This window comes from Atractosteus spatula, chromosome 4, assembly GCF_055471065.1.
Source record: "Atractosteus spatula isolate fAtrSpa1 chromosome 4, fAtrSpa1.hap1, whole genome shotgun sequence".
Classification (NCBI taxonomy): domain Eukaryota; kingdom Metazoa; phylum Chordata; class Actinopteri; order Semionotiformes; family Lepisosteidae; genus Atractosteus; species Atractosteus spatula.
In genome coordinates, this window is record NC_142709.1 from 35559917 (window position 1) to 35586686 (window position 26770).

The following is a 26770-nucleotide window of genomic DNA, read 5'->3' on the forward strand; positions in this document are numbered from 1 at the left end:
TTTGCAAGGCTCTGTATGTGTGTGTTCAAAAATAGTATGTGACAAAATTACAAAATCTAAAATCAGCTATTAAAAAAAGCCATTTTACTTAAGTCCTATTACTAAATGTTGTTGGATGCAGTGCCTCTTCTCTCTGAAGAACAAAAAATAAAGATAACAAGCTTTTTATGCTGCCCACAAACTTACAACCTTCATTTAATTTTCTCTATGACCAAATTCTAACTTAAACAGCAGCACTCAATATCAAAACAAGAATAAGAGGGCTACAAGTTCAGATAAAATAACGCTTAAGGATAAAAAGAAAATCTGCTGTATCCCAGATAATCAAATTTTAGACCCTAACACATGACAATAGGAACATAAAGTTCATGTCTGCTGCCTTGTGGGTATGTGCATATGAGAATCCTGTTAATAATTTATGAAATATCCATGTATGATGTTTTCAAGTTTTAGACATAGGTCTGTAAACCATTTCCAGTAACAATCATAATGTTAATATTAGATATGTACCTACTGAAATAGTTTTTTAACCTAATAAATATCTCTTAGGAAAGATAACACTGTTGTTAAATATGTTTTTGATTACTTTCATAGGATTCAAAAGCATCCTTGGGATTGCATGGTTCTTTTTGCAATAGACTAGGGTATCATTTTCCAAAAGGACAGCCAGCATGCAAATGAAATTAACATTTGTTACATTTTTTTTACATTAGGAATTTTTGGATGCTGTTGATGGTTTATGATAAAATAAACGTGTGTGACAGTTGCTCACCCATCCATCATGTTCCTCCAGCCTACTCAACAAATGTGGAATCATTTCAACATGTGGCAACCCAGGGGCACCAGCCTTCTCATTTGTTTGAGGGCATGCTGTTTCTCTTAAAGGAAGCTGTAAATAATTGTATGCCTGCTTCATCAAATGACTTTTGCCACAGAGAGGTTTGGGTGCTGGTTTATTTTAACAATCCAGTCTCTGATGAGTGTACCTACAGTACATTACTTTGCTTCCAAGTGCTGTAAGAAGTGGGAACTAATAATTTTCTGCAGTTAAAAGTAGGGTTTACTTTAAATTTGACAAATGTTGAATTAAAAACGTTATGAACTGAAATACAAATAATTATTTCAACAGACAAACCCTGTTCTGCCTACCTCCATCTGTTCATGGATCCAGTCGAGACACTGAGAGATTCGGGTGTAGACTCCTGGTTTGTTACGCTCTGCACATCCCTGACCCCAGCTTGTTGCTCCCACCAGCTTCCAAACAGAGGCATCCTCACAGGCCAGTGGGCCACCACTGTCTCCCTGTCACATTGCACACCAGTACACCATCAGATAGCATCTGCTGCAAAGCCTAACTCAAACAGCAGGAGTACCCAGGAGACATTTTTTCACATTTTTTCAAAAAGGGTAAAGATTTACCACATGTTTCAATATTTACTTTTTTACCTGTGAACAAGAACACAATGTTCAGACAGAAAAATTGGTCTAATCTTTTTAGGACATTTTTTTGGGCGACAAAAATATGTGATAAAACTATTTTCTCAAAAGCACTTAAAGCTGGGTACTTTAGTCCACCCTAACAGTAAACATACTATTTTTTAATTTTGTCTACTAAAAAGTGCACAGCATAAAAAACAACAAGATATATTTTTGCATAGCTTTATATCAAGTACTAAAAAGTAAAAAGTAGTAAGAACTTCTGTAAATAGTTCATTAAATTATATTAACTGCAAGTACAGACCCATAATAAAGCTATGAAGACAAAAGTTATTAAATTACAGGTGAGTGTTTTATGTACTTTATATTATCTACTTTGGTGTTACTTAAAGATGTTTAATTCAAGATCAAAGGTTTGAATTATACTTTCCATAATTTCGAACAGAACCATATGCTTTCTCAAAGTGGACTGTCGGGAAAAGCTTCTAGGAAACATTACTGTCTTCAGTTCTTGTACACTTTCTGTGAGCTTAATTTTGTGAGCTTCATGTAATGCCAATCAAGACCAATTACTAAATCACACTCCAGAAGCTGTGAACACAGATAGTACAGTGTGGATGTCAGAACTATAGAATAATTTGCACATTGAAGGAGACTCATAGGCATTATCACAGCAACAGCACTGTCTACTTTCCTGTTGTCAATACAGTCAAAACCCAGAGCAGCTTTATGATGGTTACAGTCTTCCTTTTATGGTTCTGTAAAGTACAGCCTAGATCAGTGGTTCTCAAACAGGGGTTCCGTGAGCTCTCACATAGAATACAAGAAAAATAAAAATTTGCTATCAATAACAAAAAGGTGAGTTACAATGGCTTTGCATGGCTCCAAGAACTCAGAAATGTCATCTTCAACGTACTTTCGCTGCTAGAGCCAGAAGGTACAGTACCTCAAGGGTGTCGGATGAAATTTCCTCTTCTATCTGCTCTTCCATCTTGTTTGGAGATGAAAATGTTTGCCATTTTGCCATTCGGCAAATCTCAAAAACTCTCACAATGAGAGAAAACAGCGTGTTACTAGGTAGAAAGATCGCTTAGAAATTACTGCAACCACGAGTGAAAAAAAAGAAAAAGAAGAAATATGAAAATCAATAAAAAACTTCACGTCAAAATAATATGAGAAATTAATTGACCTGACTTCAGACTCTTCCTTACAAACAGCTTTAACGAAGTGCAGCACCAAAAACGATTATCAGCGTAGCAGTATTATCAGAGAAAGCTCTTTCTGTTCTTCTCCCGTTTGTGACCACCTATCTGTGCGAAAGCGGATTTTCATCGTACGTGTCTACAAAAACGAAGTTTTGCAACAGATTGGATGCAGAATCAAACATGAGACTGCAACTCACATCCATAACTCCAAATATAAAAAAATATGTAGAAGAGCAAACTCACTTTAATGGGGATCTTTAATGACCACTGAGAGTCGGGACCTTGGTTAATGTCTCATCCTAACGAAATCTAAAGAATGGTATTAAACACGCAAGAAACACACTCAAACAGGAATTAGAGGAACTCTTCACCACTAAAGACCCAAGGTGCATATTTCAATGTATACAGGCCCTCACAGACTACAAAAGGAAGAACATCTGTGCACCTGCCCATGATGCCTCCCTGCCTAACGAGCTCAACACCTTCTATACTCAGTTTGAAGCCACCAACACAGAACCAGTCAACAGAGCTGCACCCTCCACAGCTGACCAGGTGCTCTCGCTGTCTGCAGATGAGGTGAGGAGATCTCGGCTAAAAGTGAACACAGGCAAGGCTGCAGGACCTGACGGCATTCCAAGTCACGTCCTCAGAGCTTCCACCAATCAACTAGCAGGTGTATTCACAGACATTTTCAACATGTCTCTGGCCCAAGCTGTAGTCCCCACCTGCTTCAAGACAAACACCATGATCTCAATACCTAAGAAAACCACAGTGACATGCCTTAATGACTAACACCTGTCATCATGAAGTGCTTCGAAAGGCTGGTCATGGGGCACTTTAAGGACACCATTCCAGACACACTGGACCTATACCAATTTGCCTACCAGCCCAACAGATCCACAGATGACACAATCTCCATTGCCATACACGCTGCCCTATCCCATCTGGATAAAAAGAACACATATGCAAGACTACTATTCATCAACTTCAGCTCAGCTTTTAACACCATCATTCCAGAGAAACTAGTCAAGAAACTCAGTGCACTGGGTCTCGACATCACCCTCTGCAACAGTTGTAGGTCTGATCACAGACAATGATGAGAGGGCCTACAGGGTGGAGGTCAATCTGCTTACAACGTGGTGTGAAGACAACAACCTCACCCTCAACATCAGCAAAACCAAGGAGCTGATCGTTGATTTCAGAAAACTGCAAAACGGCCGTGCCCCTATCCACATCAATGAGACTGGTGGAAAGGGTCAGTAACTTCAAATTCCTTAGCATCCATATCACCAAGAACCTCACATGGTCTCTCAACGCCACCTGTCTGATTAAGAAAGCACAACAGCGCCTGTACTTCCTAAGATAGTTGAAGGAGGCTAAGATATGTCCCCAGATCCTCACTAACTTTTACAGATGCACTACAGAAAACACACTGTCAGGCTGCGCCCACTACAGCATAGTGTCCCTGCCACTATACTGGGACATTAGGACCCACACAGAATGCAGGGTGGGCACCCCCCGCTGGTCCCACTAACACCAGTTCCAGCAGCAACCACAGGTTTTCCCAGGAGGTCTCCCAACCAGGTACTGACCAGGCTCAGCCTTGCTTATGAAGTAAAATACAAAATGTAAAGATGGGGGTTAAATTAAGTCCTTTCTGCTTGAAGATTAGACTTCTAAGCAACAGGAATTTATGGCAGGAAAGGGAGAACTGATAAGGATTCCAGATGCAAGCTAGGAAACTCCCTGGGGACTTAATCCCTGACCATTTGGCCAAAAAGCTGTAAACTGGCCAAACGCTTGACCTCCCCCCTTTACCATAATAACGAGTGACGTCAGAAGTGGCAAGGAAGGGCTATATAAACCTAAAGTTTGTACCGGCACTTTGAACAATACTTCGGTTTTGTTGTTTCTTGCGGGAAACAAGACTTCAGTTTTATTGTTCCTTGCATGTAATAAACTCATCTGTTTAACTTCATCTCGGGATCCAGAACCTTATTCTTTCTGTTACAACAATTTTGGCGTAGTCGGCGGATGCTTCAGGCGCAGAACTTCCCATCAGCAGGAGAGACGATCAACATGCACATTACTAAGAGGTAAGGACTCCTCTTTTTTAAAAAAAGTCCCGACTCTCTTGTCTGACCGATTGGGAAGTCTCTCCTCCCTGGGAGAATCACCCGAGATGACGGAGTAAACGTGAGTTCCTGGATACCTCTGGCCCGGGGAAGACACCGGTGTATGTAATAGGTGGTTTGCTGTAAGCCCAGAATTTGGTCTGGCAGGCGGTGATCCGTGGTATTGTGCACAGGCGTTTGAAACTGGTGTATGCCTTAATTGCACGTGGAGTTTTTGAATGGGTTTGGACCTTTACCGCTGAGCTCAGGACTGGGTTGGGCCTTAAATGTGGACAGGAGTTCTGAAGCTGAGTTGTGCCTTAAGGTAGGCACGTAATCCAGAACTGGTTTGGCCTAAATTGCGCGCAGGGGTCCTGAGATGAGCTATGCCTTGATCATGCACGGATTGGCATAGAGTGTTTTTTGTTGTTTTAAAGGGAAAAGGAGAGAAGTAGAAGATATATATGTATGTTTTTGGTGTTTTCCTTGTTTGTAAACATATACACACGCACGACACTAACATAAACACACCTCATAATAAAAGAGCAAAGCACTAAGTAGCAGGATTTAAAGGACGTTGAGATCCGAGAATAGCCCTGATTGAGCTCAGTGTGTATGTCCACCCAGGGACAAAAGCAGGTCTCGTTTCTTGCCTGTGAACAGTGCTGTGTAAGTTCTCTCTAAAGACTCTGAGAGGCATTTAGATCTGAAGGTAACAGACGCCCTTAGTTGAATAAGTGCAGGAATGCCCAGGATTTCCAAGTGAAAGCATCCCCCTACTCTATGAGCTGTTACCACAGGACAAAGTATCTCTGAAAGAAATCGAACATGTGTGCTAACTGGTGGTTTGAGAAAGTAGTGTAAGGGTCCGTTTATATACTGTATTGGAAAAGTGTAAAGGAGGAAAAATATAAGAAGAAGCTGAGTTTGTTAGAAGGAGTTTGGGGCAAAGATGCCTGTAAAGAAATCAGGCATCTACATATGAGTATTGGCAAAAGCACAAGGATGTAGCTGCCACCCTGGTGCGCGGCTGGCACCAGTGGTGGCAGATACACGAGAGAAAAAAGAAAGAGAAATTGGAATGTGATTACTAAGAAGCATGTTTACGGGAGAAAAAAAACAGAAAGAAAAGATACTTTACTCGCTACAAAGAGTATGAACAAAAGAGGCTGTGCAGGAGGATCAAAAAGGGGTACAGACTGTCAGACAGTGTTTGGTCAGAGCAGTGGTGAAGAAAAAAAATAAACAGACAGATAATAAGCGATGTCAAGTTTTATGAGAAGTAACGCTGTTAAAAGGAAAAAGGATTCATGTAGAAGTGAAACAAAATACAGCGCATTGTAGTATGAAGAGAAAAATATATTCTTGATTTGTACGTGTGTTTTATGAATTTGTGTGCCGGCATGTACGTATGTGTGTGTGTGTAAAAGACCGCAGTGCATAACTGTGAGTTTTGGTATACTAAATGACAGTGCGAGTGTGTTTAGCCAGCCGGACTGGCTAGAGACAGAACTAAAGGGACTTGACGAAAATCAACTTAAAGAGATTGGAAAATATAAGAGCGTAGAAGTACAGTACAGGTGGATAAACAGTTTTTGTATTTACATACATTTAGTTGTAATAGTTGAAACAAAAGTTGAATTTATTTGAATGGCTTGAAACCAGATACTGCAGAAGGTGCATGCAGGATGAAGGAAGCCGGGATCTGCCCTGTGGTTCAACTGACAGGAAAGAACAGTGAAAAATGTATCACCCAGCTAAGAGCTCTGTCTGGGGAGAATAAAGAGTCTTGTGAGAGATCTGTTTACCTAAAGATTAGATCCTGTAAATCCCTTGTAGCCTCCCCAAGTCTGTCCCAGTCCAGTGCATAAAAGGAGTTAAACCTAAAATGTACTGTAAATGGTGTGTCGGTTTCTCTGTTATGGGATACTGGAGCACTACTGTCATGCTTGTCTCACTTCACAGTGTGCTATAGAGTAATGTATATGGGGAGATGGCAGGAGACCACAGGAGTATTGAGGCAGCGAGTTTTACTTGCTGAGTACCAGATTTTAACATTGATTTTAACATTCACATGCACTTATCACGCAAATGTGGGTGGTTTTATCCCAGATCTATTGGGTTGGGATGTTATGCAGCATTACAAGGAATGACTATCCAGAACAGGGTATCATGTGGCTTCAACTGGCCATGATCACTCAGTATGTTGATGGTATTCTGAGTGCTTCCCCTGACGAGGAAACCCACAAGTCTGAGTTGCTTCAGGGTTTAGAGGGTCTAATATTAAGTAGTTATGATAAGGCCCTTTTGTGTTTAGCATTGTGTAATTTTAACAGGGCCTGGGTGCAATGTTTTTACGGGGTGAGCACAACTCTTAACAGATCTGCTTAAGGGGGGAGAGCAGTCCAAGGACAAGATTGCCTTGGTTCCAGCAGCAAAGCCTCCTATAATAATTTGAAAAAGTTCTCTTACAGGTGCTGAGACTGGGGTTTCCTCAGCTGGATCAACCATTCCTTTGTATGTAAGTGTGGAAAATGGGTTCTGGGCAGCTGTGCTGACCCAGGAGCATGGAGGTAGGCACCATCCGGTGGGATACTATTATATCATTAGATGCTGTAGCCAAAGGGTGGGGGACCGTGAAAATTTAAGAAAATGTAATACTGTTTACTGATGGGTCCTCTCTGGTGCATGAGAGAAAACAAAGAACAGGCTGAGCTGTTACAACAGAATTTGAGGTGCTAACGACCGGAAAATGCCCCTCCACTGCCTCAGCGCAGCAAGCCAATTTATAGCCCTGATGGAAGATTGTAAAAAGATGTTAAAGGGTTACTGTATATGTATATAATGTATGTATTTGTTACATGTAGGCCACAATTCTGGATGGCTATGGAGAAATAGGATTCTCTCACAATGGCAGGGACTCCAGTTAAGAATACTGGATTTGTCTCTGAACTGATTTGTAGTTTTACAGCTGTGGACTGAAGTAGCTGTAGTAAGGTGTAAATAACACAATAAATAATCCCCGTAACTCAAGGGAACAACCGTGCAGATGCCAGGCTAGCGGCACTGGGAGAGCAGGAGTCTGAGACCCCTGTGAAACCTCTACTGGGGAAAAGGGGAGAATTCAGGTTGAGGCTTCTAATAGATGTGGTTAGAAAAAATGTGAAAAGAATGTGGGGCCGTCAGCACACCAGATGCCCTGCATGCCCTCACAGCCTAATGCCATTTTGTAGCCAGAAATTCATGCTGGTGGATACCCAGGTGTATGACAAAGATGATCCCGTGGTGCGGACTGCCCTGCCCCTTGGATACTGATCTAGGGGCATACTACACTGGGAAGGTGTGCCAGATTGTAATCGCCTCACTAGGGGTGAGATGGAAGTTACATTGCCCCCATCACCAACAGTCTGAAAGACCAACTAAGGAAATATCAACCGAAGGAACACCGTGGGTAGATGCTCTACCTCCTGTCCTGTGCAGTTTGTGGGCTGGAGCAAACGGAATTGTGAGACTGAGCCCATTTGAGATCATCACGGGCAGCCAAAGAAACTCCCTGGAGGGCCAAGTTTCGCTAAACGGACTGTTGAATTTACTAACTCTTTATTACAGTATTGTAGGTTTGTTAACTGAAGCGGTGCACAGGGCTCGTGAACAGGTGCTGGACGCTTGGGGACCTCCAGTAGAGGGAAGACATGACCAGATACCTGGTGAGTGGGTGTGGGTGAAGAAGAGATACCCTGCCAGACGTTGCAACCATGCTGGGAGGGACCATATCAAGTGCCACTAACTACTGACTGTGCCATCTGAGTGACAGGATGAGATCGCTGGATCCACGCATCACACTGTCACCGAGCCACTGCATCAGAGATTGAGTGAACAGAATAATGTTGTTACCATTTCTGTGTCTGATGCTTTGTAAGGTGGACCAACAGTGTGCTTGTTAGGCCTGAGGAGCATTACTGGGGATATGGTATCAATACATTCCGGGTGTTGGCATATCTATCAGCCAAAAAATGATAATCAGAGTTGGGTCAATATTGCTATTCCAAGATCCTGACGATAGATCTCCACATGGCTGAGGTCTGCGTTTGGGTCCTGGGGTAGGACTTTATTTGTAGGATTAGGATTGTTTTATATGTATAATTGTAACTATAACTTGTACAAAAACATCAATCACATCTTTTTGTAACTGTGGAACACACAATGTCATGGTAATGCATGCCTGTACATCTAGAAAGGAAAGATCTGCCCTGACATTTTATGAAAAAAAATAGGCAGTACTGACGTATTCCATATTTTATAAGGGGGGAATGAAGTAAAATAAAAAATGTAAAGATGGGGGTTAAATTAAGTCCTTTCTGTGACGTCAGAAGTGGCAAGGAAGGGCTATATAAACCTAAAGTTTGTACCGTCACTTTGAACAATACTTCGGTTTTGTTGTTTCTTGCGGGAAACAAGACTTCGGCTTTATTGTTCCTTGCATGTAATAAACTCATCTGTTTAACTTCATCTCGGGTCCAGAACCTTATTCTTTCTGTTACAACACTTATCTTCAGTGGGTTGTCAGTTGTGAGTTGCAGGGTAATATGACTGCTAACCTCATGTGATTAATAAATGACTGAATAAGACAAATGCAATCGATAGTTTCTTCCTTAATAATTGGCTAAATTGCCTCTGAATAGCAGTCCTAGAATCGATATCTATGCTCTCGTAGTCTCATGCCTCACTGGTCATGCTCGCTTGACAATCAATCTCTATGACTGGGCTTGTTGAATCGCTGTCCCTGTCTTTTGGAACTCTATGCTTCTATGAGAATGACTATATTAACAAAAAATAACTTCAGGTTTACAATTTTACATGCACTCAGTTTAGTAAGCACAAGTTTTTGTCACTGGGGGAAAACTCTGCACAACTTGAATTTTTTGCGCACACCGGCCATTAAAAATTGGAGGGAACGTGGACAGAACCCTTTTCTGTCAAAGCTAATGTTCCCCAGCAACCTTTTTTCTTACTTTTCAGGATTAGCTATGGCAGTGTTCTGTAAAAAGCATTATCGAGTAGCAATAATAATGCACGCAGCCAAGTTAGGCCTCTCGCAGCTACTCTCATGTGGTCAATTTAGCATTTTTAAATTGACGACCGTGTTTTTTTTATTATTATCATATTTTTTCAATAATTTTTTGTGCGCAGAGAAGCATATTAATGCTGTTCCAATAAATAAAGCTTTCAAAAATTTCCACAAAGGTACAAAGGTATATAAACAATAAATAGAAAAAGTACTGGGGCTTTACAAAGCAGGTTTGACTAATTCAGGATTATCCCAAGTTATCCAGATTCATACCACACTTCAGTAAGCAGGAGGGTCGGGCAACAAATCCTTTATCTGCTCCTTCACAACAGCGAAGGAATGTGCATATTAATCCACCATGAATTACAGCTCTTTATAGAAAACTATGAGGATAAAAGTTTTTGTAATAAGGAGGAGCTATACTGTAGTCTTTGCAAAAAAATCAGTAATAAATTCATTGTCTATTTTCAGTCATTTTCCTGTTCCTGTGTGGCTAGCGTAGAAATCAGTATAGCATAAGATTTGACTAATCTCAGTTTGCCACTATGTCTTGTTTGTATGAATGTATGCCCTGGCTCTGGCATAATAAAAACTCATTCACTGTCTTTATGCCCATTCCCTTAATTAAAATCCATGCTTACATTATTATTGCATTCAATTTGAGCTTCTCTTTAAGCTATTGTGTAGTTCTACAATATGTTTTATGTCATTTATGAATTAACAGTAGCTGGACCACAATGGGAGGATCTGGCAGCAGTGAAGACAAAATACAACATTATCTTCCACAGTGGTACTGTAAAATACAGTCTAGAGCAATCAACAGATGAAAATGTTCCCTAGTTTTAACCAACAAGAAGAAGCGTGAGCAGAGCATGACTGTAGGAGAAAGAATCATCATCTACACAATTCCTTTATTATTGGGATACTAACTTTTCCCCAATATTTTTGTGGTGTGAATCAAGCAGTGTAGGTTAACCGCCCCCTCCAAGTTGCAGAAAGACCTTAACTAGGTAAAAATGCCTTTTTAACTGCACATTGATGCTGTGAATTGATTTTCAGTTAAAATCAATATTTTTTTCAGTACCTGGTTGTTTGACCCTGTGGAGTATTTAATGGGGTGGGATGGCTAGCAGTCTAGAGCATCAATGATATTAGAAACTCCTGCAAGAACTTCAATCATGGTGTATAACTACAGGAACAGAAGCTACATTTACAGTGAATACTATTTTAATCACATACACCACTATCCTCGTTGCACAGCATACTTGTCACTTTACTGAAAAACACAGTAAAAAACCACACCAGTCACAAGGAATCTCTTCCCTATGCAGAGAGGTTGAGTTTCCTTTAACACTTAACTATGACAACTGCAACCCTGAAGAAAAGTGACATTTTTTGCAGGGGATTGATTGGTCTGTGAGTGGTGCTCTTAACCTCAAATTCAGGTAAAGTTTGATTTAACCAGTTCTGGAGCAGGTTAAGAATAGAGGATATGTTGTTTTACTGTAGTTACTTAACTGGATGCAATTCAATTTTCAATTCAAATCCTGACTTTTGTTAACATGTTTTCAAAAGTTATCTGGTTTACTGAGTAATCTCACTTCGTGTGTGTTCTAAAGCATTTGGAGCAATACATGATGAAGTCTGATGTTATATTTAGAAAAACCTTACTTTTCAATACTTATTATAACATACTTTTACTTGTTTCCATATTTTTTCCAGTTTGATCAACCATTACCTGACAAGAATCGGTACCACCTTCCAAATAGCCAGCACAGATCATCCTGGGTGTGATATAGCCTTGGTATACAGTAGGCTGACTGCACACTTTGTTAGAGATGAGAGGAACTCGGGCATAGTTCATTGACATACTTGCTTCACCTGTCAAGTAAAATCAATCAGCAAAATAATAAATCATTAAAAATGTTTTTGAACAATGGATTTGTCTTTTAAAACAGGACAATATATATTATTGATATATACTGTATATAGATAACTACTAACCCAAAAAGAATAAATGAGTAGTTGCGCTTAAGATCATAACTTCATAACCAGTGCACAAAGTCACAGAACAAAAACTTTGGTGTGTTTGTATTATTTCTTAGACCTTTGCATTTAAAAGAAAAAAAATGCATTTCATCTACAGTTGATCTATCATTTATTAAGATCAGGGATCAGACTCATCTGAATATCTGTAAATATTTAAAAGCTAGACAACCAGCAAGAAATGTTTTAAGTCAGGGAAGCCTCAAGTCCAGCAGGTGTCCAGCTGGAGTGTAGCTTTGACAGCATGTTTTCAATGTTGTACAGCTCGTAACATCCCTGTTGAATTTATGATTGGCTTAACTTAAGCTGGTTAACAGTGTTTTCCATCACTTTGGGGCAACAAAGGACTGGTTTGGGACCCCTGGTACTAAAACACCTGCTAGAAGAAGGTATGCAGGACAGAACTGGAGCTCCCCTGACCTGAATCACTTGCTGGACTGATCTCCTCCAGCACTTGCTGGGACTCCCTGACCCCTAACATGTGCTGAACCAAAGGCATTCAAGATTGGAATTGGTCACCTCTACTTTAAATGATGAAAGATATACAGCATGCTTTGGGGTTTACTTCACTTGGCCAGCTTGAATGACTTCCTATTCTGCAGTTCTTTACCATTTCTTAGTCTTACCACCATCTTCTGTTGCTCCCCAGCCTGAAATCCAGCACAGCTTCCCATCTTCAAACTCCTCCCCATAGTTTGGCAGGCAGATGGGTTCCACAAGACCTTCATATGGGACATGGAGTGAGATACATAAATAATCTAATGAAAATCTAGTGCTGCAATCTACACGACTTTCTAAAGGTATAATTAGCTGTTTTTGATCTTTGTACAGTGCCTTGCAAATGTATTCACACCCTTCCTGTGGAGTTCCATTTTAGCGAAATTACAAAATGACATCAAGTGTCATGACTAAAACAACAAAATGTGAAAACTATTATTGCAAACATGCTACCTAGAAAAATATAAAGAATAACTAAAGTCTATTCTAAGTCATCTTCAGAAGAAAGAACATCTTCTGTGTTACTGTGCCACCCTGCCACCCTTATCTCATAAAGCATGATCTAAATGGTGTCAGAAACATACTGTATCAGGAATGAAATCAAGCTAAGATTTCCAACTAGAGGAAAAAATAGTACAGTATATGCAGTGAATTTAATGGCATATGAGGTTTTGTGGCAGATTCTTGTTTTAGAATTCAAAGAATTTTGAAATAGCTACAGATGAATCAAAGAAATCTGCTTGAAACATATCCTGCCAAATATTCATTTGAAAGAATCAATATTATTTCTGTTGTGCACTTTTGCAGTGTTTTGTTGTTTCCCTAATACTTTCAAAAAAAATCTGCTTGTGCCAGTAATATCTGCATTGGGCAAAGTTATGTTTTTCATGAATAGTTCAGAGCATCTGTTTCAGACAATTCAGTAATTGAACCTTTTTTTTTCAGATGAGGGATGGATACCTGGATCCTTGACTTCTGTATTCCTTATATTAACTTAATTAAACAATTAAGATCATAAATTAAATTAAACCCCTACAAGATCATTAAGGACTAGATTTACCAATGCCTGTCATAGATCAGAAATTCAGAGTTAATAGAAACACCAAACTTCTGCACTGCATTAAAATACACTTTGTTGTAATAAGATACTGTATAACAAAGATTATAAAAATACATGGGAACATTACCATTGAAGTTCAGTGGGGTTTTAAGTTTCATTAGAGCAATGTCATAGTCCAGGGCTTTGGGTTTGTACTTCCAGTGGTAAAAGATCTTCAACACAGCATGAGATGACACACCTGGAACTGGTTGGTCAGTGATGCCCACATATACCGCCCAAAAAGAAGGAGATGCAAACCTGAGAAATCCAGAAAATTGCTATTTATTCATTGTCCTACAGGACATTGACAGCAATAACTGATTGAGAAATATTTCAAGGTACACTAATAGCTTTTAGGGAAAGTATTTTTTTCAATCCAGCAGGTCCTTTTAGAGATAACACACTTTGTAGCATTGCAGACAACAAAACGGGGAAAACGGAAAAACTCATAGTATGCAGGTTCTGAACTAAGACATGTGTTTAGGGTTTTGGCCATTTCTTATTTGTAGCTTTTATACAAAAAAATAGTTCAAGTAGGTAGCTGCGTCAGCATGCGTAGTCTGCAAAGGAACAAGTTAAAGGTTTATTCCATGCTGAAGGCTCCACAGCTGAGACGTGTTTCCTTTCTTCTCTTTTCAGCATGGAATAAACCTTTACTTGATCCTTCACAATAAAAATATATGGTTTAATATCACATCCTTAATGGAAACTGTGAATTGATTTCTGATTATTTGTTGAGCAGATTAAAACATAAAAAATGAGATGACGAATAACTTTCATTTATCTGTGTAACCAGCTTAACAATTACTATATTTCAAACAGTTAATTATTACATTTGTGCTTGGCTTTTGACTGTTCAGCTAAATTGGTTGTGACAGCCTAAGAAAATGTTAAATACTTAATTTATTCTTCTCCTACATAAATGCTTTTTTTTTAACAGCTAAAAAACATGTGAAAACCTAGACATTGCAAACAATCAGTCATCCAGTTAATGAGCACAGGTGAACATAAAAGTTAAAAGCATTAATAAAAAAACAGTTGGCAGTAAAGCCTTTAATTAAAGGGCCCCTAGCTTATGGAACAGTCTCCCACCCCATATTCGGGATGCCAAGTCAATCTCAGTATTCAAATCCAGACTGAAGACCTATTACTTCAGCCTAGCCTACTCACACCTTACATTATAGCCTGCTGCAACCATGGCTGCTGGTGCTGCTGTACATGCCATTGTGTGACTCTATGTTGGCCCACCAGGTAGATACATCTGTTCTGACCAAACTATCCTATTCTTCTCCCCACATGTCCAGATGGCACCCGGGCTGGGCACCATCTGAGTTGGATGCTGCATCACTGCCATGGATCCAAGAGGGACATTGTGGACATAACTATTGTTCAGGAGGAATTTACTGGTCTACAGAGATCTGCACACAGACGACATGATGGCTGGATGTATTAATACCCTCATTCATTTATTTCCTTTTTTAAATTATATAATATAATTTATATAATTATATAAATTATATATAACGTTAGCATGCCCAAAGGGGTTGGGCAACCAGTTGACCTTGGACCCCTAGAGGTTTTTTTTCTCCTTAATAAGGAGTTTTTGGTTCCTCTCCCCCGTTGTCTTCTGGTCTTTTCTGTTCTATATTCACAACATGTATGGTCACTTGCTTTGTTAAGTGCCTTGGGGCAACCTTGTTGTGAAAGGCACTTTATAAAAATGAATTGAATTGAATTGAATTAAACCAAATAATCAAGTTTTTCCAGTTAACTACCAGGCACCCTCTAATGGTTATCTCTCTGTGTACATGCAGGCTTCTCAATGATACCTTTCCTTTATGAAAAACAGAATAATCTGGTACAATAACACTCTTGGCTCCCAGAGATTTTTAGGGAGGTGAAAGAAGGAGGGTTTTTACTCTCTAAGTTATCAGCCAGAGAGAATCGTACCCGTAAACACAGTGGGCAGCCGTGAGTATCCATTGGGTTGTTATGATGGATCCCCCACAGAGATGCTCTCTCTGAAAATGCAGGCTGACCTGCCAGGGAAACTGCCCCTCCGATGACTCATTGCCCCCCACTATGCGGGTGCTAAACTGTTGGCGGGAGCCACACTCTGCAAGAAAAAACAGTGCTCAGAAGGCGCCATGTCAGTTATAGCTAAATCACAATGCACTATTGGGTGGGTGTTTGTTTGAGATATTTTCACAATTACACCAAGAAAGTAGACACTTATATCACAGAAGCAGTGATAACAGACAAACACAACATTCAGGGTATTTATGAAGTTGGACAATTAAAAATGGAAGAGACTGACTGGTCTCTGATTACCTAGTTAGAGGTTTGATCCTTTTTTATGGATGAGTATTCCAATTGCAGGTTCTCATCCCTGAGCTCCTATTCCATGTAACATTTTATTATTTTTAATTGAGAATGCTCAATATCAAGTGTGGTCCTTGAACCAAAACCATCTTTTATATTGAGAATTTCCATATTGAGAATTTTTATTTACAATATTCCTAAGTAAATCTGCAGTTTTCTTTTCATCCTATACAAGCACATCAGTGTCACCTGTCAGACATTTCTGCCTAGACATTTCTGACTTTACTATTTTTTTGCTGTTACCATTTTGTGATAGCCTGTAAATACTTGTGTTAGACTGAAAGGTAGTTTCATTTCATACATGAATTTGTCTCTGAGAAAAATACTCACCCAAGCATTTCAGGGAGGTCACTTTGCCTGATATGCATTGAGTCCTGCTAAAGTATACAGAAATCATAGTGAGTGTCTAGGAGGCAATGAAGTACTAATTAAGATGGGAACAAGACAACAGTAAAAATATGACACAGTGCAAAATGAATCCCTGGATTTTAACCTCCTGTGGCCAGTAGTATTAGCACCTTAAATTACATTTCTCTGTAGTTTTCCATTTTAAGTCAGGTACCCTGGTCCTGCAGATTTTATAGTCTGCCTTAAACAGACAGTGAGCAGAGATTTAGAAGAAACTGATTGAAGCAATTGAGTCATTCAGACTTTAATTGGAATGAAAGCCAGACACTATGACTCTCCTGGAACAGAGCTGCATACCCGAGTTAAATTCTATGCATAGAGCAGCTGATCATATGGAGGTCAGCAATCAAGAGAAAAGAGAAAATAATTGGAGCATAAAAAGAACCTCTTATAGTAGAATTGCCCAATACTATTAGAACATACTGTAAAGACTGCATAACAATTATCCAATTTTTTATCTTTCCAGTTTGGTAATTTAATGACTAAGTTAATTTTATAATTTAGTGACTTTGTGTATTTGGATCAAATCTGCTCTCAACCTCCTTTGTTCTAGACTGAATATTTTTAGCGTTCTTAAACTGAGAATATTCTCTATAATACCCTTTCCTTGTTATGGTAATTAAAACCATTGTAAAGCTTGAGCATAATTTCCCTAAATTAAATTCCACACTTTTTGCTACATTCCAAAACATTCTGTTGTCACTTTTAATTATTTTAATAATTTAATATTTTTTGTTTTGTACTGTATGTTATTTACCTGTTTTTTCAGCCCAACATCAATCTGCTGGCACTGAATTAAGACAACATGCACATTCTACATGGAATTGGTGTACTGTGGGCCTCAAACAAAGCACTGGACTTACAACCCAGTACCAAAACAGTGATCTTTTGGTTACTAGTGTCTTTTTAATTTAAGGATCACATGCAGTAGATTTTTGCATGCTACTGGGGAATTTGCTTCATCAACATAGTACAACAGTTTTTTTCCAGAGATCCACAGAAGTTTATGAAAATAAATGTTTCCTATTTTGTTCCCAATTGTTTTGTAATTTTGTGAAATCTGAAAACTAAGACGGACTGTATGAGAACTGAAAACAGAAAACACTTCTTTTCACAAAAGTAAAAGGCTAGTCCCTACATTTTATATCATATTTCTTTTACCATGTTTACCTCACATGGGTTGCATTGTGAATCTTAAAAGTGTGTCCCACAGGAAGATTTAAGTTAATGGAGACTAGGTCCTTCTGGAAATCCTGTTCAATGGATGATAAAGGGAGAGAACTGGAATTTACATATCTGTGGAATAAAAAAAACATTTTTAATGTACATGGCATATCTGAGGTAATCTGACCATCTGCCATGTATTTTCATCACAATCATGCATTGTATTCTGGACGTGAACTTCAACTGCAACCATGCATTAGGCTACATTCTAAGGAATCCAAATGCACAACTTCTGTAGAGTTGCAATATGAATGTATTTGCAACAAAAATACACATATGAATGGAATCCTGCAAACCTGTATGACCCTGGTTGGTTATTACTAATGTCATTCAGCAAAATCACTTTATAAATTGCTCAATAACTTACATCACCTCCATGTTTTCAAAAAAGATATTATTCCTACCATAAAAGCTGCAAGATACAGTATATTACACTAGTCAAAGTATGCTTGTGACAATATCTCAAGCACTCCACAAATGTGGCCTACATGGCAGAATGGCAGGAAGGAAGCCATTACTGAAAAATAGCAACAAAATCTTTAAGTTTTAGTGGCAAGGTTTCACTGAGAATTAAGTATTATTAAAAACTCTTAATAATCTTTGTGTTGCCTTTACAAAGAGGCTTTGTGCCTCTCTGTAAATGCAGAAGGACAAGGTAAGAGGCCCCTCTGATAAGGGGCCATTGATATATTCAATGCTGAACAATCTAATAATATATAGAACAGATTAGCTCCATTAACCACAGGTCAAAGTGGACTGTTCATCATCCAAAGGTAGATCCACCAATGAGGGATCTGCAGGGTGGGTACCAGAACTATATATGATAGCTTCTTAGCCAATCACCAACTCTGATGTTGCACCATAAATGCTAGAACCTAACTCATTTTCATTGGTTAACTCACTGGCTCCTTCTCTCTCTCCAACTTGCGGGTAACTGCAAGCAGTCTCAGTCTTTTCAGTCTGGACTTAAACTTTTCTCTAAGATGCCAGACTAAGAGTCAGTAAAGTACAGAGTTTTGCCCAAGATATTCTTTTTGCAACAGCAGAAATCTTGTGTTCACAAACCCACTGTTATTGTTGCCTGATCAGTGAAATAAGACAGTTGGACTCTTTTTGTAGACATTTTAAATATACAAACATTTTCAGAACCAAGCTAAAGCCAGGATGAACCGCGTTCTTCTACCTGTCTACCTTGTGCCCTTACCCAAGAAGACATCTGGGCACAGGATTGCTTTAAAGCAGTTACTTATAAAGACAGAAGTCTGTTGAAATAGGACCTATATCTGTACTGCACATATCCAGCACTAAAATATTACTACTGAACCATATTGTAGACATCATTAGAGTGATTGTTGAGCTTGTTTACTTACGCTGTCTCAAAATATTTTTTAGAGCTAACAAAGGTGACTTATACTAACAGCCGCAACAGCATGCCCTGCTACAAGTGTTAAATAGGGGAAACAATGACACACCATAAACAATTAAAACACTAAAAGTGTCAAACAAACTTCTTTTACATTTAAAAGAGTGTTTCTCAGTCTGTACTGTATATAAGAGCTGGGAAATCCTTGCAGTTTGTCTGTTCTGTGGAGCAGGCCCAGCATGCGTTGCTACAGTATACTTATTGAAGCTCAATAAAACTGATCTGCACAAGACTGTATCCTGCTCCTCTGATGAGTATAAAACGTCTCTATTCACATTATAATTGTGACGAGTTAAAGTATTTTTCCAAACAGTTTGATGTTTAGTTAACAAGAGTTAAAGAATATTTACTTTTATCTCAGTATATGAATATGAAGTAATTATATGAAACAGATAAAACATAAGAGCTAGCAGAACTTTACAGGGCTCAAACTGTTTGGACCACTCATCTTGTAAATAAAAATGGTTGTGTACAGTATTGCCAAACCTGTGTTCACAGTGCAGATGTGCAAGTTGGTTAGAAACCTACCCCAATAGACTCACAACTCTAATTTCTACCAAAGGTGTTTCCACTAAGTGGAGCTACAGCACCTCACACTACCAGCCAACAGCAGTGACCTAAAGCACAGGACATTGTCAGCCACAGTGAGCTAGAAAACAGCAAACTACCACGCACAGAGAGCAAAAGTATAACAAACTGCCAGCTGCAGTGAGCTAAAGCACAGCACATTGTCAGCCACAGTGAGCTACAGCACAGCACACTACCAGCCAATGTGAGCTACAGCAGAGCACATTGCCAGACACAGTGAGCTACGACACAGCACATTGCCAGCCACAGTGAGCTACAGCACAGCAAACTAACAGCCACAGTGAATTACAGCATAGCACACTTCCAGTTACATTGAACTACAACAAAGCACACTACACAGTGAATGAAAGCACAGCACAGCACAATGCCAACCACAGGGAGCTGAGGCCCTCCTATTGCACAGAACACTGCCTGGCACAGTGAGCTACAGCACAACACACTGCTTGCCACAGTGAGCGAGAGCACAGCACACATACAGACACAGTGAATTATAGCACAGCACATTGCCAGACACAGTGAGCTACAACAAAGCACACTGCCAGCAGTAGTGAGCTACAGCACAGCACACTACCCATTGCAGTGAGCAACAGCACAGCACACTGCCAGAGACAAGGAGCTACAGCTCAGAAAACTGTCAGACACTGCACTAACTATAGCACAGCACTCTGTCAGACAGTGTGAGCTAAAACACAGCACACTACCCACTGCAGTGAGCTACAGCACACTGCCAGCCACAAGGAGCTACAGCACAGCACACAGCCAGACAAAGTGAGATATAGCAAAGCACACTGCCAGCCACAGGGAGCTACAGCACAGCACACTGCCAGAAACAATGAGTTACAGCAAAGCACACTGCCAGCCACAGGGAGCTACAGCACAGCACACTGCCAGCCACAGGGAGCTACAGCACAGCACACTGCCAGCCACAGTGAGCTACAACACAGCACACTGCCAGCCACAGTGAGCTACAGCACAGCACACTGCCAGCCACAGGGAGCTACAACACAGCACACTGCCAGCCACAGGGAGCTACAGCACAGCACACTGCCAGCCACAGGGAGCTACAACACAGCACACTGCCAGCCACAGTGAACTACAGCACAGCACACTGCCAGCCACAGGGAGCTACAGCACAGCACACTGCCAGCCACAGTGAGCTACAGCACAGCACACTGCCAGCCACAGGGAGCTACAGCACAGCACACTGCCAGCCACAGGGAGCTACAGCACAGCACACTGCCAGCCACAGTGAGCTACTGTACAGCATACTGCAAGACACATTAACTACAGCACAGCACACTGACAGACACATTGAGTTGTAGCACAGCACACTGCCAACCACAGGGAGCTACAGCACAGCACACTGCCAGCCACAGTGAGCTACAGCTCAGCAATCTGCCAGCTGCAGTGAGCTACAACACAGCACACTGCCATGACACAGCACACTATTAGATACAGTGAGTTACCTCACAGCACACTACCCGCTGCAGTGAGCTACAGCACAGCACAGTTTCAGACACAGTGAGCTACAGCACAGCACACTGCCAACCACAGGGAAATACCTCACAGCACACTTCCGGCTGCAGTGAGCTGCAACACAGCACACTGCCAGAGACAGTGAGTTACAACACAGCACACTACCAGACACATTGAATTACAGAACAGCACGCTGCCATCCACAGGGAGCTATAGCACAGCACACAGCCAGACACAGTGTCCTACAGCACAGCACACTGCCAGACTCAGTGATCTACAACACAGCACACTGTCAGATACATTAAGTTGCAGCACAGCACACTGCTAACCACATGGAGCTACAGCACAGCACATTGCCATCCACAGTGAGCCACAGCACAGCGCACTACCAGCCACAGTGAGCTACTGCACAGCACACTGCCAGGCACTGTGAGCTACAGCACAGCACACTGCCAGACTCAGTGTGCTACAGCAGAGCACACTGCGAGACACAGTGAGCTACAGCACAGCACTCTGCCAGGCACAGTGAGAACTTGTTCTGAGTATATTGAGGGTATTTGTAACAGCTTTTTATTATACTTGTCTTAATGTTCAGTAGCACTCCCTGGGACTTGCCAGGCATATGTAAGTTTGCAGTGAGTTTGCACTTCCTAAAGTCAATGCTACTTCTACTGTTTGGTGCTCTGTACCTTACAGGATTTAGAAAATGAGTTACACAGTTGCTTTTTGTCTTGAGCGGTGATATTGTTAGGACAAAGTAGAAGCATTTAAACAAATTCCTCAGTAATTGATGATTCTAAACTGGTAGAGCAATGAAAAACAAACAACTTGGCACACCAATTTTTCTTAATCTCCCATGGAAGGTAAGACAAACCCTGACCACCACAAATAACTTACTTAGTGTAGCCCAGCTGTCTGCAGGCTGTGCTCCCAAAGGCATCTCTCCAGTCTTCAGAACAAACTGTTCTCCAGGAGCCCCCAGAGTAGATCTGGAGCACAGAGTTCTTTCCACTGAGCCTGACTGTGGAGGTGACACATTCACATACAGTAAGTGACACCAGAGACATTTCCCTTTTAAACAAGAGACAGGAGAGCTGGGACTAGGAAGAATGCAACTACTTTTAAAAGATACACCCCCTCCCCAGCTCAACATTAGATGGATGTATAGAAGAGAAGTCCAATTTCTGGTCCTCAGTCTGCCCAGGACTCTGAACAGTTGCAAGCTTCTACAGGCTACATTACTATAAAAAGTTTTTCATATACATTTTGCTAAAAACTCATGATAACAGGCTAGTGCAGTTTACAGGACATATAGTATTACATTTCTTAAAGTAGTTATGATCTAGGGGGTGTGTCATTTGCAGTTAACATTCTGATTGCACTACTCAAGGTTTTATTCAGAAATATAGTAAAACAACAGAATGAAAACCAGAGAACATTCTGTCAGACAAAAAGGAGAATTTTGAATCCAAAAGAAAAAATCAAACCATTGCACAGAAAAATGGCATATCAAAAAATATATATACAGAAACATTCGAACATAGCACTCATTCCTCCAGATCCAGCTCTAGAGACTGGTTATAACATGTGAGCTTCTCACCACATTTGAATTCGTCCTCTCCATGGTCACAGTCTGTCACCCCATCACACTGGGCTGAATTCCTGATGCACTTGGATGAGATGCCACAGCGAAACTTTCCCACACAACTGTAAGTCACTGTACAGTGAGAGCAAATGGTTCATTTGGGCTAATGTTGAAAAGGCGTTTAATAATGATGAAAGGCGTGTATCACATTAAAGAGCAGTAAGGATCTGAAAAATAATCGTCAATGAATTTCACTATATTCCTGGCTGAAAGCCTGAGATTTGAGATGGAATCAGTAGAACTGAAACATATGACATAGGACCTGATCGTGATGCTTGAGAAACCAGTATTCTCTACAATCCCATACAAAATGGTGGAAAATTGAAAAAGTAAAAAATAGTCTGCCTTCAGTAGTGCTTCCCTAGAAGAAGTGTGAGAATGACAGGAGCAAATGAACTAAAATAGGCTGCTATTCCCACAACTGGTTATGAGAGAGAGGAAGTAACAGATATGCCCTGAGTTACCAATGCCATTATGAATGGTGGTCATCACTGCTGCTTTGAGGTCTAGGGCCCTGGATTTAATTCTGGGCTAGGGTACCTTCTATGCAGAATTTGCATGTTCTCCCTGTGTTTTCATGAGAGATTGACTGTGAGCTTGCTAGAGCTGGCATGTCCCAGCCATGGTTATACATCAAGTGGTGGTGAAACATGGCTGATCTATCCTCTTGATAGGATATATCAAAGCAGACAACATTGTGTACTGCTTGGGGAATTTTGATTACAAGCAGATAATAATGTGGCCAGGCTTGAATCAGTTACACCTGGGCAATAGCGCTCAGCATACTTTTTTAATTGGAGCATGCATTGTTATAGATTGACCCTCAGGCCAATGCACTGTTGATTGCACATGTACTGTCCTTAGACTTGAACAACAGTCATATTTCAGAAATCCAGCTCATTCTGGGCCGCAGACAAGAGTCTCATGAACTGAATAAGTCCACTGTGAGACATTGTGTTTTTAGTCTCTGTGTAATGTGAAATTTAAGCGAACTACATGCATCTCAGTCCCATAACTGGATATGGCTCATTAAATAGTAATAGAAGAAAACAATTCTTGCCACAGTTAACTATTTAAAAATTAATTGCACCCACCTCCCACTCCAATTGCTATGGCCAGGATCAAAGCAAAAAGCAGGCAACCAGCAACAAGAAGCTCTTTCTTGTATGTAAGGAAGTAGTCCTTTAATGGTTTCTCTTTGATATATCCTAATTGAATTAGAAATGGCAGATGAAGAATGATAAATGTCTTTTGTTACTTCTTACTAGCTTTTCACAAAAAATCATCTGTAGCAATATTAAATTCTACAACAGGAGTTAAAAAACAAATAATTTTTTCATTATTTAAAAAAAACAAGAATGCATTTGTATCTAAGGCCTAGAAGTCCCTGAGTGTTTTTTCCACTGAATGACATGGCTGCAATTTGTTCTCCCATTATTTTAATATGTTTTTATACCAGAGCAACCAGACTAAGTCCTGGTGTGAAGAATTAAACAGACTGTCGGAAAAGAACCTTGAACTCAGAAGATGGCTGTGTGTGTCGGGTATTGGCTACTGAAAATCCCGAAATAAATTCAGATGTGAGGACTTCGTCAAGACCAGCAAAAATAGTGGAGATTTAAGAAACATAAGTGGAAGTTAACTTGGTTAAACTTGGTTAGAGAAACCAGGAGACTGTACAGAGGTAATATGCAGGGTCTGGAATCAGCTTCACCAGCTACGTTGTTGAAGCCAACTCTATGGGATTTTTTTAAAAGAAACTTAATAAAACTGATAGAACTCTTGAGCAACAATACACAACAATATGGACTGAATGGCTTCATCTTATTTGTAACCTTGAGTATGTTATAATGGATGTGATCAACAAAAATAATCCTATCCATAACATACAAAAAAAATGCCTTACTGTTTGTCTTTAGTCATACCATTTTCGGTGGGCTGGATTTTTATAGTTGGTACCCCAAGGCACCCAGCAAGTGTGGGGGGGTTTTCGATGGCAGGTAAATCTTCCTCTGTGACAGACACAATCTCAATTTTTGTTGTATCTAACTTCACATGTGAGTCCTGTTAAAGGAAATCAGTGATAGTACCCTTTATTTTTACACTTAAAAAATATTTCTTTCCATTCAGTCAGCAGCATCTAAAAAGCACACATAAACATGTTACAGTGCTAGATTAAACACATTTCCCCTCAAAGTTACTGTCCTTTTGCAGTCCATAACTAAAATAATATATAAATCTGGACAATGAAAATTAATTTCAAATAGGTGAAAACAAACTTACATTTGAAATTTAAGGCTTTACATAAATGTCAGATTTGTTATGTAATTGTATATTTATGTAATTAAATGTCAGATGTATTATTCCCTTGATGCCTACTGATTATGCAGCAATATGAAATGAGAAAATATTTAATGTGTTTGTTTGCAGTCTAGTTAAGCTGGAATGTAATAGGCATATAATGAAAAGTATTGTATTCAAATCAAGGGAAGTAATGCTAACACTAAAGAAATCCACAGGTAATATCTCATTGCAAACTCTTTGATTTTGATCACCCATTTACAAACAAGACAACCCTCGAAAGAACACAATAAAGAGTAGGTTATCCTGGTCTCAATGGAATTTCATACACAATGTAAAGGATCGAACTTTATTACTCTTGAATACAGGAGATTGTGTTAGAATTTTATACAGGTATTGAAACTTGTCACATGAACTGTCAACTAAATGCAAATTACTTCAATCACAATAGTGGAATGAATGTCCCAAACATTTTCATCAGCATTTAAACTAATACAAGCTTACAGTGAGCTGGAGTCCAAAAGAAACTAGGAAGCACTCATTTAAGAAAAGCAGTGTGGAAAATAGCTATGTTGTTGATGGTTGAAGGGGTTTCTACAGTATATTCAATAGGTTACTAGAAATCAAAGAAATAGAGATGGACCTCCTCAATTTTACCTTAGAGATTAATCTATGGAAAAAAACTACGCATTTGAAAGAATATAAATATGAAAAGAGGTTTATCAATTACAGCAGTCTAAATTATTACAAGTAGGAAAATAATTTAAATTGCAATAAGAATAGTCAGAGACTGTATTTTAACACAAGCCAAACAATTTAACATATTTAATATAGCAGGTTTAACACTAAGCAATAGTCAACAAAAATGTACAATGTACAGGAGGATCAGCAGGAAAGATCTGATGTTGAACAGAGAAATGAAGAAAAATTAAATCCTATTATATTTACTTATATCTAGTAAATTATATCTAATAAATTTGCAGTAAAAGTTACTGAGTGACAGTTAAAGATAAAAATCCTTCTTTATCTAAGCACTTACAGGACGTTCACAGTGCATACTACAATCACAAACTACAGACATAAATTATTAGTGCTCTGTATTATGGAAAGCAGAACATGACAGCAGACTCAAGGAATTGAGAGTATACTTCCAGGATATCTATTATCTGCAGGTAATTGGCAGCAGGTTAGTTTATCATTATTAGGTGTTTCCTTAAGTGTGTATTACTAAAACACAGCACACATTTTAAACACCAGATGTACCTTCTTTGTGGGCTTTATTTGACAGTATCCTGCCTGTAAAATCTTTTTATGCTCTCTATAAATTATAAACTCTATAAACTTGTTAAAGAGTATGAAAACACCCAATCAGACAATATATTATCTTGCTGTTTACTCCAGGTAATTTTCAGCTTTTTAAGGTGAGTTTTTCCATGACTAGAAAAGTTTGATTCAATAAAACTTATAATGTCCCATAATCACTTTTTCTAAAATTAACCTTTTACCTGGCTGCTCTTTGTTTTATCACATTTTAGCTAATGGAAGCTTTTTCCAGTTTAGTCCTCTCAACTCAGTTTCTCCAAGTGAAGCCAAAAGGTTAATGTCTGACCTACAGGAGACTTACCTCTTGTGAAGCCATATTTCAGAGAAACGACAGTCATTTCAGTTTCATTGTAGTGGGAAAGCAGTGCAGAATGAGAAGCAGTGTGGGAGCTCATCAATTTTCTCTTGGACTGACGTCTTGCCTGAATAACAGGAGTGTGCGCAATAATGAAATGCCTGGAAGCAGCCGAGAACCTGATCAAGGGTATTGAATAGCTAGCATCTGGCAAGATTGGATGACCAAGCACCTACTG

The 26770-nt window shown here is 39.6% G+C and overlaps 1 protein-coding gene across 1 annotated transcript; it reads right to left on the reverse strand.

Annotated features, from left to right (window-relative positions):
• Nucleotides 1-88: 88 nt before the first annotated feature.
• On the reverse strand, nucleotides 89-26553 carry tmprss3a (transmembrane serine protease 3a). The gene is made up of 13 exons (XM_088914128.1): nucleotides 26539-26553; nucleotides 24539-24677; nucleotides 23708-23821; nucleotides 22569-22685; nucleotides 21866-21989; nucleotides 17428-17553; nucleotides 16180-16226; nucleotides 15418-15583; nucleotides 13556-13725; nucleotides 12497-12592; nucleotides 11563-11705; nucleotides 1150-1302; nucleotides 89-133 (listed from the first exon to the last, which is right to left on the reverse strand). Exons 1-13 carry the CDS (start codon nucleotides 26551-26553, stop codon nucleotides 89-91), a joined length of 1455 nt encoding a protein of 484 aa, XP_088770254.1.
• Nucleotides 26554-26770: the final 217 nt, after the last annotated feature.

Bases quoted from the DNA above. Each gene is read 5' to 3' on its own strand.
- tmprss3a (XM_088914128.1), bottom strand. The intron at 21,990-22,568 runs GTGAGAAGCTCA...TCACCTCCACAG, and splicing joins AGAGGACGAATTCAAATGTG to TCAGGCTCAGTGGAAAGAAC. The intron at 17,554-21,865 runs GTAAGTTATTTG...TTTATTCCACAG, and splicing joins AGACAGCTGGGCTACACTAA to ATATGTAAATTCCAGTTCTC.